The 14500-nt window shown below is 48.1% G+C and overlaps 2 protein-coding genes across 3 annotated transcripts; one reads left to right on the top strand and one right to left on the bottom strand.

Moving 5' to 3' along the window:
* Positions 1–2098: 2098 nt before the first annotated feature.
* glud1b (glutamate dehydrogenase 1b) lies at positions 2099–9813 on the top strand. The gene is made up of 13 exons (XM_086138215.1): positions 2099–2701; positions 4753–4833; positions 5180–5235; positions 5336–5399; positions 5903–5997; positions 6622–6801; positions 7429–7566; positions 7637–7774; positions 8035–8115; positions 8202–8325; positions 8398–8489; positions 8608–8670; positions 9161–9813. Exons 1-13 carry the CDS (start codon positions 2299–2301, stop codon positions 9278–9280), a joined length of 1635 nt encoding a protein of 544 aa, XP_085994341.1. The 5' UTR covers positions 2099–2298; the 3' UTR covers positions 9281–9813.
* Positions 9814–9947: 134 nt separating this feature from the next.
* On the bottom strand, positions 9948–13361 carry sncgb (synuclein, gamma b (breast cancer-specific protein 1)). 2 transcript variants are annotated; one of them, XM_086138216.1, is made up of 6 exons: positions 12989–13361; positions 11913–11954; positions 11702–11829; positions 11589–11606; positions 10812–10853; positions 9948–10580 (listed from the first exon to the last, which is right to left on the bottom strand). In XM_086138216.1, exons 1-6 carry the CDS (start codon positions 13107–13109, stop codon positions 10572–10574), a joined length of 360 nt encoding a protein of 119 aa, XP_085994342.1. In that variant the 5' UTR covers positions 13110–13361; the 3' UTR covers positions 9948–10571. The 2 variants fall into 2 exon arrangements, with proteins under 2 accessions (XP_085994342.1, XP_085994343.1); XM_086138217.1 differs by lacking the exon at positions 11589–11606 and having other exon boundaries at positions 12989–13348.
* Between the last annotated feature and the right edge of the window lie 1139 nt (positions 13362–14500).

Here is a 14500-nt window from a genome sequence, read left to right as displayed (position 1 = left end):
AATTTATAGATATACTGTATATGTGTATATTACAAAAAATCAAGTGTCCTCCATTCATGTGCCTTGTCAGCAAGATTTCAAGGTGACCCTTGCAGTTGTCCACGGCCTTGACACTTCTGTCTGTGCACACGGCGTGTGTGTTGAGTGCATTCTGTCACTGTACCGTGAGCTGCCTTTTTTTTTTGTGCTTTGCATGTCGAGGGAGGAGGAACCATCCGTTTTTACTCCGCCTGCAGCTTCGGGCTGTTTCAGGTCAAAGCAGCATGTGACCACTCACAACAGCGCCCCCGCCCCTCCCCTGTCATCATTATCATCATCACACCCCCATGGCCTTATAGTCCGGTGGGTGTTGTCAGGCTCTCGGCCAATGGCACGGTGCCGTTGCAGCCCTCTGGCACAGCTTATCTTTTATGATCTTGTTATGATTTTTATGCTCATCTCATTAAAAGAAAAGGACAGGTATGACAAGAAGTTTGGTTTCGTTTTGTGCCATGAAGCCTAAAAATGCATGAAAAGGCCCCCCCCCCCCCACCCCCCGCATTTGATCTTTTGGTTGTCCTTTAAAGATGGGTTGTTCCAGGAAATACTCTAGTCCGTGGCAAACTATTTTCACTCAGAACGGCACACTATTCACAAATTGAGTTTGGTCCAAACCATTATCAACAGTAGAAAATTTGAGCAGATGTAAGAAAACTGGGACAAATTTTGTTTAAAAAAAAAGGTAATAAAATCGTTGCATGCTTTAATGTGTGTACCGTGTTGCCGAGTTCTTGTTTTTGCACTGACTGACTGACTGTGATTGTGCTTGTTTGTCCCTGTGGCGAGTGCTTATCTGCCGTGCAGAGTCCACGGGTTTAAGTCCAGTCCCTTACATGCGATCGCAGTATACAATTTTCTTCTTGTCCCTGCGTGCCATATGAGGTCGAGTGGCACGTATGTGTCCAGGAACACGCCATCGATGCACTCTTACATAAGGGCGCTTAGACTGGGGGAGCAGTCATGTCCAATTCCGATCAATTGTTTTTTGTTTTTTTCATTTTCCAATCCTAGTTGTGGCAAACTTCTCTTTACCAATCGAGCAAAGTTATCGATGATCATGTGTTTGTCTTCTGAAGGAAAACGCAGATTTCAGACTGTCCCTAAAGGCGACGCCAAGCCTCAGCATGCAGAAAAATTGGGACCGGCTAGCCAAGGGGTGATACCCACAATGCCTTGCAAGTGTACCGTTGACAGCATAGTTAAGCAGGCCACCAGCGTCACCAGAGGAGAGTGACTCCTGCTCACCCACATTCACCTCCCTCCTCTTTTCTCTCCCCTATAGACCCTTGCTGGCCACCTCCCCGCTTCAACCAGCTGTCACACACACTTCCAAGCCCCCACCCACCACTCAAAAGCACCCATGACCTGTTGACCTCTCACACTTTGGCTCAATTGCACATGTTGCCTCGATTGCCATAATCCGATTAGGTGTGGATGGATCCTATACCAAAAAAAAAAAGGAAAACATTGAGATTTTAATGAGAAGCATCAATTCATGAATTATCCCGTGAATATTCCACTAATATGTAAAAACAGAGTTGAATACCACAATTGTTTTAAAATAGTGCACTAGTTAATTATTACCCAATTTAACTTAGTATTATAAATAAAGTATTTTTTGCAACAAGGAAAATATCTGTTCATCTATTTTATGCCAATGATGTGTCGGCACAGGCCAAACAATTCAATGCTCTTCCACTAGAGGACAGAAGGTACAATTAATGTTCCCATGAACGGAAGTACAGTCAACCCGGAAATTGATGCTTCTGAAAATAATTATAACTGCCTGTATTAATGGTTCAAATTGTAAATTCAGCATTTGCAAATACTTTGGTGGAACCTATCTGTAGTTATTTGCTGAAAGAATTCTTCTATGTTTTAGTCAGGCGCCTCTTGGAACTGTCTCAATTCCCCACGAATATCCAACTCAACTTTATTGATACAGTGCTTTAAAAACAACCATAACCTAAGTACAAGGTTATGGTCGGGAGCGCGCACGGTCAACTGTGGCGCAAACGGGAGCGTGCACGTCTGCCTGGGTCCTCCTCCTTCCCCATCTCGTCCGCTCCCGGCTAGCCCTCCGCTGCCTTTTAAAGCAAACCCGCCCAGTATGTCACTTCCCACTCGCTCGGAGGTCGCGACACGGTGAGGAGCCACTCGGTCTCTCTGTCCAGCTCTCTCCTCTCTGTCGCCATCCACAGGACCACAGCCCGACCTCCGCTCGTCCTCGTCGCCTTTCAGTCGACTCTCGCCGCGGTCATGTATCGCTACTTCGGGGAGCTGTTGAGCCGCTCGGCGGGCAGTGCGCTGGCCTCCAGCTGCGTGGACTCCACTCTCCCGGCGTCCGCTTCGCTGTTGCGGGTACGCCGCTACGCCGACGCGGCGACCGAGCAGCAGCCGGACGACCCCAACTTCTTCCGCATGGTGGAGGGCTTCTTCGATCGCGGCGCCGCCATCGTGGAGGACAAGCTGGTGGAGGACCTGCGGACCCGCGAGACCCCCGAGCAGAAGCGGCACCGCGTGCGAGGCATCCTGCGCATCATCAAGCCGTGCAACCACGTCCTCAGCGTTTCGTTCCCCATCAAACGGGACAACGGCGAATGGGAGGTGGTGGAGGGATACCGCGCCCAGCACAGTCAGCACCGGACGCCCTGCAAGGGAGGTGAGCGCTGGAGGACCTCCCCGCTGACAGCTAGCGGTTAGCCTAGCATTCCGTTAGCATTACCTAGCGATTTTCGAGACCGTTACCCAGCAACCTCTCTGCTTTACTTTTACTCGACAACGAATGACGTGTATTTTTTTCCTTACACTCCGGTTTTACCACTTTCGACTCGAACTCTGATTTGAGTCATATTTAATATATCACTTCCAGCTACGTGATTTGTCGGCTAGTAGCTCACATCTGGTTATCGTTGAACCACTCTTGGCCTCGTCTCTTGAAAACGTTCCAGCGATTGTAGTTGCATATCCAAAATGACGAATCATAAGTATGATGCTTCGCCATTAGGTTTGTCAGAAGAATAAATTGAGTCTTAGAGTCTAAAAAAGAAAATAAAGTATGGGCCATTAAAATGAAATGAGCTGCAGTGCAGTGGCCAGTGTGGGACTATAAAATCAGAATCCAGCAAGTCACATGATTTTAACTAGCAGGACACCTAGTATGTGTCCCGGTGAAAATTATAAAACCAAGCGAGTGAACGTAGTTACAAATTACAGGCTTCACTTTTTTTTGTAGTTGGCTCAACGTCAGCGTTCCCCAGCCTGTTTGCGATTCGATACCTGCAGATCCCTATCCTTCACCTTGGCTGCTTCTGTGCTCAAACCAAAGCTCTGTCTTGTATGAAAAATTGCTGGTGCCAATGAATGAAGTAAGTTGAGGAGGTTCATTGACACCAAAGTAGCGCTTTTCTGCACTTATCTGGCATCTATATGAACAGATTAAAGGCTAGACCTTGTAGATGAAAAAATTTATTGGTTTTTTTCCCCTCTTTGAGTTTAGACTCCCCTTGGGGGGTCCAAACTAAAGCCCAGCTGCAGGGTCACAAAATGCCAACCAAGCCGACTTTGCATACTCCCCTGTGTGCATATGTGCACCTTTGACACATTTAAGTTCAAGGCCTAATCTATGTCAGGGCATGGAACCTCCTCCCCCATGCAGTGCATTGTGGGTAGTTGACAGTGGGCAAGATGTGATGTATGGCAAAAGGGCGTGGTGTCGACGGACCGAGGGAGGGAGTGAGGCTGGTTGTTTCTCCCTGCATTCCCATTTGCCCGTGACGAGTGGGGGAGGGTGCCATAGAAAGAAGACTCACTCCATCATGGCGGCTGTTGCGTGTCGCTGCCGTTAACACTTGCGCACCTGCTCGATGCAGAAACTATTCTTGGCCACCCGTATGTCTTCCTCCCTCGGCCGGTTTCGCCCAAAAGGCAGCTCAAGGCGATGAGGTCAAGGAGACAGCGGGTCCAATTCACATTGGAGTCGGCAACAAAACTGAGTGGGTTTAATGATTGACGTGGCGCAAAGACCCTTGACTTTACTCTGTAAAGTTCAACGAGGTGTTTTTGGGTACGCGCCCCCCTCCTTTTTAAGGCTACCTTTGACGCATCATCGTCATTATGGGAGGTACACTGGAGTACGGTGCACCACCGCTGTTGGTGACCTGCCGCAAATAGTCAATGGCCGCCCCCTAAAAACGGCCACAATTTTGCTGTTTTATGTACCGGTGGCGAAATGAGGATGGTCAAATATCAAAGTCCATTGGCAGTGTCTGAGCGCGTCTTTGTACTGAATCCGTTCTTTGATTTGCGGTGCTTGCTAGGATGACGTCAATGTCGCGGTGAATAAATGAAAGAGCCCGGGGGGGTTCCCTGTGGCTTGTTTTCCTCTCCTATAATTTGATCCCAACAACATCACAAGGTCGGGATTGTTCCCCCGTCCTGACTCGTGGTGGCTCATATGAAAGATCAGACCTTGTTTTTTTTTTTTTTTTTTAATCATAGTTTAATTCCGTTGTATTTGATTCACATGGAACATGCTGGCAGTCACACACTCATCACGGCGGCTGCTTAAATCTTTTACCCCACATGTGCTCGATGAGCAATAGGATTGTTTTACAGCCGCCGTAAAACAAATGCTGGATGTTGATTGCTGGCATCCTTTTTTATTTTTTTAATTTTTTTTTTTGCGTCTGCTAATCTGTTTTGTGTTTTTAGGTATCCGTTACAGCACCGAGGTGTCGGTGGATGAGGTGAAAGCTCTGGCCTCCTTGATGACTTACAAATGTGCCGTTGTGGGTACGTTGGAGCGAGTCTTTTTGTTTTTAAATATGATGCCACAAGCGTCTCTTTGGGCATGTTTGACTCGAGAGTATTCACATTCGAAATGTGAAGCGCTCTGTCCGGAAAGTATTCACAGCACTTCATTTTTTCCGGGTTTTTTTTTTGTAACGCGGTTAGTGACTCATCAACTCATTCGCTGCCATTGACGTTAAAATGGATTTTTGACATCGATCTTTGTCAATGGCAGTGAATGTGTTTGGTTCTTTTTCGGATGCACCGTATATGGCTTGAAATGTAAGTTTCCCAATGCTTGGGGCACGATCCTACACGTATTCTAATCCAAGTTGTTCCGCTTTGCCAGATGTGCCGTTCGGAGGGGCCAAAGCCGGAGTCAAGATCAACCCCAGGAATTACTCTGTGAGTCACATGCCACTGGCCCTCAACACCACAGCAGAATTTATTTATTTTTTTGACCAGAAGAAGGAATGATGTCATTAATGAACTTTTGGCTTGGCAGGACAACGAGCTGGAGAAGATCACCCGCAGGTTCACCATTGAGCTGGCCAAGAAGGGCTTCATTGGTGAGTGAACACATTATGTGAAGTAGGGCATCTTTAATCTGCAAAAATGTCCCTTTCCACGACACAATTTTGCCCTCAAAATGGCTCCAGACCCTTTCAAGATACTCAACTATACTTTCCCACCTGAACGAATACAAATAATTTTTGCAACCATTAATTTTGCAGTAATTCCACAGGCACCATTCTTTGGCGGGGATTCAAATTTGGGGGGTTGGGCTTTTCTAGCAGCCCACAGTGGGGGGGGGGGGGGGAACCTCCCCACACAGATGCCAGCTCAGACTGCAGCCCTCCTCCCGCCTTCATTTTTGCAACCCCGCCTATGTTTTTGGACCTTGTTCTGGAAAATTTTAAACATCAGCCCAGGTTTGAACTTTGAAAGCCAAAGCTTGTGTTGATAATATTCCACCCAGTATCGCCGATTGCTTGGAAAAAAAAAAAAACCTACAAAAATCCACAGTGGAGCTTTTTCCTTCAAAATGCTCTCACGTTTCTTTCCCGACCAGGACCCGGCATCGACGTCCCGGCCCCCGACATGAGCACAGGCGAGCGGGAAATGTCCTGGATCGCCGACACCTACGCCAACACAATCGCGCACACGGTCAGTCTGAAAGCTGCTGGGCCGCCTTACCCGCCCCCCCCCTTCCTTCTTTTTGGGGTAAACAAGAAGTAGAAAGAGTGAGTCACTCCAAACCACTGGCTTCCTGCCTCTCCCTTCCCGCCAGAGCAAACATTCCTCCGCCTCTCTCTCTCTCTCTCTCTTGCCTGAAAAAAGAAAAGCAAGTAGCCTTCCGGACAGAGAGCTTCACTCGACAAGTTAATGATGTATGAATAATGGCTTAACAAGGCAACATTGACAATGCAAAGCGTATTTGATGAGGCGGCTACAAATGATTCGTTTACTCAGCCGCTGTGCAAAGAGAGCACTTTGGGACCTCCTATTGAAAGCCGACGTACGGGCTGGCGTGCCTCATCAGGTGTCTTCCGTTTGCGTTTCATTTGCGTCAAGCCGTCACGAGGTCCAGATAAACTTGGTCGGAATGCTTCACGCATTCACGCTCGGAGTATCTTGAGAGCAGAGCATTGTGGGTAGTGTGAAGTGACGCTCAGCCAGTCGCCTCTTGGGTGAACTGAAACTCAAGAAGGGTGCAGTACCGCTGACGGCCAATTGGAGGCAGCCTCCTAATAATAACAGTCATTGTTGTTTTTAATTCTGTCTCGACAGGACATCAACGCCCACGCCTGCGTGACGGGCAAGCCCATCAGCCAGGGCGGCATCCACGGCCGCATCTCGGCCACCGGTCGCGGAGTCTTCCACGGCATCGAGAACTTCATCAACGAGGCGTCCTACATGAGCATGCTGGGCCTGACGCCCGGCTTCAAGGACAAGACCTTCATCGTCCAGGTGACCGCATGTGATGAGGAGGAGACGAAGGCTTTCGACGGGACTCTGTTTGAGCCTCACTCTGATGTCATCGACTTCAGTGGCCGCCCGGAAAAAAAAAAAAAGAGAGGCTTCATGCATCAGGCAGACAAGTCACTGAAGGAGCTTTTGCAAAAGATGCACTTAGGATAAAGATAAGGGTCCAGTGGGCACAGCAGCTTGTTGGCGACATTCAGGATCAAAAGGCTAATCCCTCTGGGGGTGTTTGTGTGAGGATCGCGTCGGGCGCTGAGTTGCAGATTACATCTTCTCCGAGGTTTAGCCGAGGGAGAATTGAAGCTTTGCCGTTTTCACTCATCTAAAACAATGGCGGACCGTTCAGACCACTGACATCGGTTTGTACCACCCCAGTGAGCTGGAATGATTCTTTTTATTTTTATGACAGGTTTAGGCTGCGGGTCTCACATTCCATTGATGTGATGTTTTTATAAAAGTAGAACAGAGTGCTGGTTCATAAATTATTGTTTTAGTTTGTCTGCCGGCGACCGAAACGGATTCATGGCATTTCCATTCATTTTCATGGGGAAAAGTGACTTGGGATCCCCTTGGATTAAAGTATGCGCGTGTGTGTGTGTGTGTGTGTGTTAGGGCTTTGGCAACGTGGGTCTGCACTCCATGAGGTACCTGCACAGGTACGGCGCCAAGTGCGTGGGCATCGGCGAGATCGACGGCTCCATCTACAACCCGGACGGCATCGACCCCAAGCAGCTGGAGGACTACAAGCTGGTACGGCTTGTTTTCACTTCTCAAAATGACGACGCGACCCGTGCTTGAACTTCGTGTCTCTCCCTGACAGCAACACGGCACCATCGTGGGCTTCCCCGGCGCCAAGCCCTACGACGGGAACATTTTGGAAGCTGACTGCCACATCCTGATCCCGGCCGCCGGCGAGAAGCAGCTGAAGCGTCACAATGCCCCCAGGATCAAGGCCAAGGTGAACACGGCTGCCCCGCCTCGCTCCATTTCGAACTCTTCCCACCTCCCTTTTTGTTTCAAATTTCTTATCTCAAAAAGTCTCCCACAGAAAACATTTTTTGGATGACAGACGTAGGGTGAAGTATCAAAGCCCCTTTTATTTTTATTTTTATTTTTTTTGTGTGTGTTCTCCAGGCTCGCGCATGCAAAGACTTAGATCCGGTGGCTGTGATGTGTTGACCAGTCTATTTTTTTGTTCCCTCTCCCTTCCCCCTCCAGATTATCGCCGAGGGCGCCAACGGTCCCACCACACCCGACGCTGACAAGGTCTTCCTGGCCAACAACGTCATGGTGATCCCTGTAAGTCATCCCCTGGAAAATCTAGTCATCTGGGGATATTGAGCGGTGTTTGGGAAAACTGTGACGGGTCGCCCGCCGCCTTGCAGGACATGTACCTGAACGCCGGCGGTGTGACGGTGTCCTATTTCGAGTGGCTGAAGAATCTCAACCACGTCAGCTACGGCCGCCTGACCTTCAAATACGAGCGGGACTCCAACTACCACCTGCTCAGTGAGTACACCAAACGGATGAGTGAAGTTGTCTCTTTTGTCGGCGCCCTCGACAAATTGCTTTGTGCCCCAGTGTCGGTGCAGGAGAGTCTGGAGAGGAAATTTGGCAAGCAGGGCGGACCCATCCCCATCGTGCCCACCGCCGACTTCCAGGCCAGAGTTGCCGTGAGTAGACCCGCATTTGGGAAAGCTGGTCATGCCCGCTCCACCCGTAGAGTGCCGCATGGCTGCACGATGGGTGCGCAAATGCCAGGGGATTCAATGGGACTGCTTTGACTTGCAGGGTGCCTCCGAGAAGGACATCGTCCACTCGGGCTTGGCCTACACCATGGAGAGATCCGCCAGGGTAAGCAGAACTGCTCAACATTTAGTTGATTCTTCCTGCGCAGTAGGATCAGTAGATGGGTTTTACGAAACCTGCCAGATAACTCTCCGTCCTCAAAATGCATCTGCATCTGGATGATTTTATTTTGCGCGGCCGCTTAATGAACAAAAATTGAGCATACAAATATTTTTTTCAGCGAAGTAGCTGAACCGCTAACCAAACGTGCTGCTCCCTTTGGAAGAGATGTTGAAACACTAGTCTTCGTTCGTGCTGTTCAAATATTGACATTACAAGATAGAGATGGCACCGGACAATGAATGAACACCATCTCAGAAAGCGTGTCGTCAGCTGCTGGCTGCAGTGAGACCGGAAGAGTCACAGAAAGGCAAAATAAACAAAAGAAAAAAATATTCTTGCCAGATCGTGGTTGGAGAACAGCAAATTTGACGTGCATCCATTTTCTGACAGTTAAGTGTCGCGTGGCTTCTGTTTTTTTTTTTTTTTTTGTCAGCAAATCATGCGCACGGCGAGCAAGTACAACCTGGGCCTGGACCTGCGGACGGCCGCCTACGTCAACGCCATCGAGAAGGTGTTCAAGGTGTACAACGAGGCGGGCCTGACTTTCACATAAACTCGTCCCTCGCCCCTCCGTCGTCTTTCCCTCCCCGCACCCGTCGAGCTTTAAACAGCCTTGAAAACATATCGCCGCCACCTTTTGTATACGCCGTCGTTTACGCGCCTTTACACGTCAGAAGAAGCAGACAAAAGTTCCACAACTCCGCAGAACAAACTATGTAGGCGGTCCAGTTTTTTTTTCACTGTAGTTTGATGGCCACGTGTGTGCGCCCCCCGCTGGTTTAGATGAGCACTGCAGATGCCTTAATGCTGGGAAAAAGGGATTTACGTAATATCACCACAATAAAAGAAATCTTACAAGGAGTGATTGGCAAAGTTTTCACAATTAGTGACTTTTTTTTTTTAATGAAAGGTCCAGTCAACGGTTTTTGTTCCCCCCCAATGAAGTTCTGTAAAGCAGCATTTTGTTTGATGTCTCTGTCCTCCTCCTATTTTAACCGTCCACATCCTCATTTTCACGTTAGAGGACATTCTTTTTGTATTTTTTTTCCTTTCTGGTTGGAAAACAATAAAATGTTAAAACCTCAACTGTTGCCAAGTTTTTCTTTTTTTTTTTTTTTTACTTCCGCTTAATATAGTAGCAGGTAAACAAATACATATTTTTGTAATTATGTACAGATACATGTGTAATGAAGTACACGTCATACAAAGGCAGACACAAATTGTTTTTTAACACCAACAAATAATTTTTTTATTTCACTTGGACAGTCTAAAATCAATAATGCCGACTGGAAGCTGGGCAATTGCGCAAAAGAATGCTGGTGTTATCCTGTAAAATGCAGCGCATCAACTACATCTCCATGACTTCCATCGGAGCAGACGCCTCAGTCCATCATGAAAGCTTCGTCCCCGTGATGATTGTAGGATGCCGTGCAACCAGGAAGTACACAAAAATAAATGCATGTAGTCAGACACTCGGTATTGTTACGGAGACGTATTCTTTATTGCTCATTTCAAAGCCTTTCTTGTCAATTCACTTTGGACCTATTATTGCCAATTAGTTTTAAGTGTGTGTGTGTGTGTGTGTGGTTGTTTCATGCATGTGTGTGTCTTGTTTATTTTTCCAGGGTTCGGGTGCGTTGTCGGGACGACACTTGACACATGGGATGGCGAGGGGATGCTGCATCCGGAAGAGTTCCACCCAAGATGGGTTTGGCTCCGGTAAAAGTCACACACAGAAAAAACAAAACCAAAAAAGAAATAGAATGAAATATAAACAAACACCCGGACTCCTGTTAAGCGAGCCAGAGAGCGAGGGGCTGCTGGAGAGCAGGTCCTGACAGGAGCTAATAGCCCTGATTGAGGAGAGATGAGATCAAGTCTTAGGGGAGAGTTTTGCGCAAAAGTATTGTTATATCAAATGTAAACTTAATGCAGACAAAAATATGATCGGGAGCATATTTCTAGCGGAATAAAGTTGGAATTTTAATTGCCAAGTTGTTCAAGAAGTCGGAATTTCAGTTTGCAGAAAAAGTAAATGCAAAAAAACAAAACAAAACATTATTCATGGTTATATTTCGTCTTACCTCTCCCCCTTCACCGCCTTGCTCCATCCCACCGTATTCCCCCTGTCGGGGCAACAGGAAAAATCACAATAAATACGTGAGGGTTCTGGGCATAAGTTCAAGTGCCTGTGGCCATTTGTCTTGTTTACATTTTGGGGAGGGGGGGGGGGGGGAGTCCTGCAGCTGAGAGCCAAGAAAGCCGTTTGAACATGCTGCAGGGCCGTCGTCCAAGAGTTGGCTAGCGTCATGCTGGAGGTGTTAGCATTGGTTCGGCTTCACATGCTAACGTACTTGAAACCACATTGACGGGTAAAATTGCGAAAATGGAAATGGCCTTAAAATAAAAGCTCAGGGTTTTTCCCCCTCTTTCAAAATTTCTCTTTGTACCCAATGGAGAAAGCAAGCGACTGAGATTTTCTTTCTGTCTTCTGGGAACAAAAGAGCTTCAAAACATTTTTTTCAAGTCAAACATGTTCTTAAACTAAGAACTTTTGCGGAATAGTTGAGGGGCACATACCTCCAGTCAAAAGCTTAAGGATGTTCTGGTTGCAGTATATTAAAGTTGCTATTCACCAATTGGAGAAGGAGAAAAAAAAGAAGCTGCGCGAGGGTTGAGAAAAGTCGCTGACTAATGCAACCAAATGGCAAACCCCCCCCCCCCCCCCACTGTGCTTGAGTAAGCTAGCACTTGTTTGATTACAGTCATGTTGTTAGTGTAAGAAGTGTGCCTCAGAGGAGATGCGGTTTGAATTACGGAACCTTCGTCCAATCTATTAGTAGCATGCAAGGTGTAGGCACCTGGTTTACGGACTCCTCCTAGGAGGGGCGGGGCACAGACACAAAAATGTGGATAAAAACAGCGATAAGGGAAACGGTCCCCGAACTGGGAGGCGGTTGCCACGGTAACCGACCTGGTTCAGGAGCCCGGTGGACACGGCGATGTTCTCCACTCCCTCCGTGGCGGCCTGCGACACCTCGTTGGCGCCGCTGATGGCCGTGTCCGCCACGATGTTGGCCTGGTCCACGGTCCGGTTGGCCACTAGAGGGTCCGGGGGGGGGGGGGGGGATGACTTGAGGCGAGGTCTTACACATTTTGTACGGTGTGAAGTGAAATGTACGTACCGGTGTTTACTGATGATACAACGCCTTCCTTTGTCTTGTTACCTGACCAAGGGAAGCAAACGGAACATTTCAAGTAATCGTCTCCTTCGTCGCCCTTACCATTCGGCGCGAGCTCATTGGCTAGCTCATGTACCATGTAACTTCCTGGTGGGCCAAGCAACTTCTGTCATGTCCCTTCTGTTGTATGCTAACTAGTCAGCTACCTTCTCCCTGATCCTCTCATCTCTCTTCGTCTGATTAGTCTTTTGCCATTCATTCTTTGTATCTGTTCTTTTGGCCCACCTGTCTCACCAAAACATCCCAACGGATGACAACATTGCTACGTCTTTCCCAGTGCGGCCCCGTACGCTCGTTACAAGCAGCAGATTAAGGGCATTTATGATATAATCTGTCACAGCGAGGGACGACGAGGAGGGATGAATGTGGCGTGCGAAGGACAAGGCGTGAACAACGGCGCATTTTGGCGCATTTGAGGCCCTGCTGGCCTTTTTTTTTTTTACGTGCACATGCACCGCCGGCCTCGCGCCTGCAGACACCACATTGCTGCATCTCACATACACACTGAATTGATGCAATGACACAGCTTCTTTTGCCCCCCCACACACACTTGCGGACAAGCGCCCCCCCCCCCCCGTGCTATAGCCAAAAGACATCAATGCATGTGGATTGAATCTTCTAAGCATGTTATTGGCGCATTTTGCATTTAATCTGCTCTCCCTCCCCTCCTCATCTTTTTTTTTCCAAGTGGAAGGTGTTAAGTCATCCGAGCGGCACGCAAGTGACACGAGGATGAGGTGACGCAGTGCCGATCTTTCTCTCCCCCTTATATAAATACAAGAATGCACTGACAATCCTTTTTTGGTGTAATTTAAAAACAAAAAAAATAAGCCTCCATGTAACTTTGACAGATGATGCAATCGTCCCAGGATGGTGTCGCAAATTCAAATGCTCGCGTTTGATTCAGAGGAATAGCAAATGTTTTTTTTTGCCCGCAGAATCTTCCACGACAACTTGGCCACCCCCCAACTCTCCCTTGGCACAGGGTCAGCACAGCGCCCGCACCGCCACTCTCTTACCGACATACATGACGCCTTCCTTGGTCTTGGCTGCAGCCTCCTCCATGCCGGCTTTGGTCTTCTCCGCGGCCGCCACTACCCCCTCCTTGGCCATGGAGAAGCCCTTCATGAGTGCATCCATCCTGGGGCGACGACACGGCTGGGCTCCCCTGCTGCGGACGGTCTGTCGGTCGGTCGGTTGGTCGGCGGGCTCGGGCTGGATGCTTGAAGGTGAGCGTAAGGCAAGTGCGGGATGCGAAATGTCACTTTGTGTGTGCGTGTGCGTGTGTGTGGCTCGACTCCGCCTCCCTGGTTCGCTCCAGCTGGGTGAAAAAAGGGGGAGGAGGGAAGCAGCAGCAGGCTGCGTTCGCAGGAGGCAGCGAGATGCTGCAGCATTTGCACGTCATCAGTGCCTCCCCGCCGCCGCTTTTTTTTTTGTTCTTATCTCGTGCGTGGAAACACCTCCCGAAGATGCTGAGCTGGCGGTTACGTAACGAGCAGCTTCAGGAAGCTTCTCATCTAGCCCAGGGAGCCGATGTCATCGCTTGTATCGTGTCATGTTTTTGTCACTCTGGTCTCACTTGCACGGTTTTAACTCGCATCCTCTCCTATTGTCACTTCAATAAGCGGAACAAAACGCTGAGTCTTGATTGGTGGGATTGAAGAGCATCAATTCGGGAAAACTTCCATCAGTTGCACTTGTGCTGTGTTTCGATGTAAGCTTCGAAACTAGGGTCAGGGTTTCAAAGTAGCGGTTTAAAAGGGATTAGGGTTTCAAAGTAGGGTTTCATAGGAGGGTTGGGGTTTTAAAGTGAGGTGTTAAATTGTGGCTCGGGTTCCAGGGTAGCCTTTTAAATGAGGGTTAGGGTTCAAAATGTTCTCTATTGTATTTTTCAAAATGAGACCCATTTAAAAAAGAACAATCTTAAAGATGGCGGAATCTAGAGTGCTAAACGGGTGAGACCCCCATTTTATTTTTATGGTAATGGCGGCACGTCAACACCTTTTTAATAATGGTCAAATCCAGCGTCTTCACTCATAGTAAAATGTGGAAAACATCAAAAAACGCAAAATTTGCTGAAAAAAAACCCGTCACACTTTAGAAACCCTCCACATGTGCACGAGGAGCCCCATAGCGACCCAATAATTGCGACGGAAATTTTCCTCATAATGGCTATTTTACTGTGTGCCACTAGATGGCAGCAAAACGTCTTGCTGACTTGGTCACTTGATTGTGTTGTCAGCACCGTCATGTCTCCCTTCTTTTTCTCTTGGTCATCTAATTAGAGCGAGTTATCATCTCTTCAGTGTCATGACGATGTTGCTAAGCGGGTTGAATGCGTTTGTGTGAAATGTCACCTACACGCAACAAGGCCATTTTATTAATGGGACGTCTTGAGTCATTTGGGGATCACATTCCAGGTTATGGTGATAGACAATCAACCCCACAAACACACAGACATGATTAACTAAAATAACATTGAAAAAAAATCTAAATCTCACAAAATTAACTAAAATTGTACTGAAATCCTC

The sequence above is a fragment of the Hippocampus guttulatus genome, chromosome 19, assembly GCF_054856545.1.
Source record: "Hippocampus guttulatus isolate MCC_2025c chromosome 19, RoL_Hgut_1.0, whole genome shotgun sequence".
NCBI classification, from domain to species: domain Eukaryota; kingdom Metazoa; phylum Chordata; class Actinopteri; order Syngnathiformes; family Syngnathidae; genus Hippocampus; species Hippocampus guttulatus.
The sequence above is the reverse complement of the archived record's forward strand: the minus strand, read 5'-3'. Positions and strand labels throughout refer to the sequence as shown.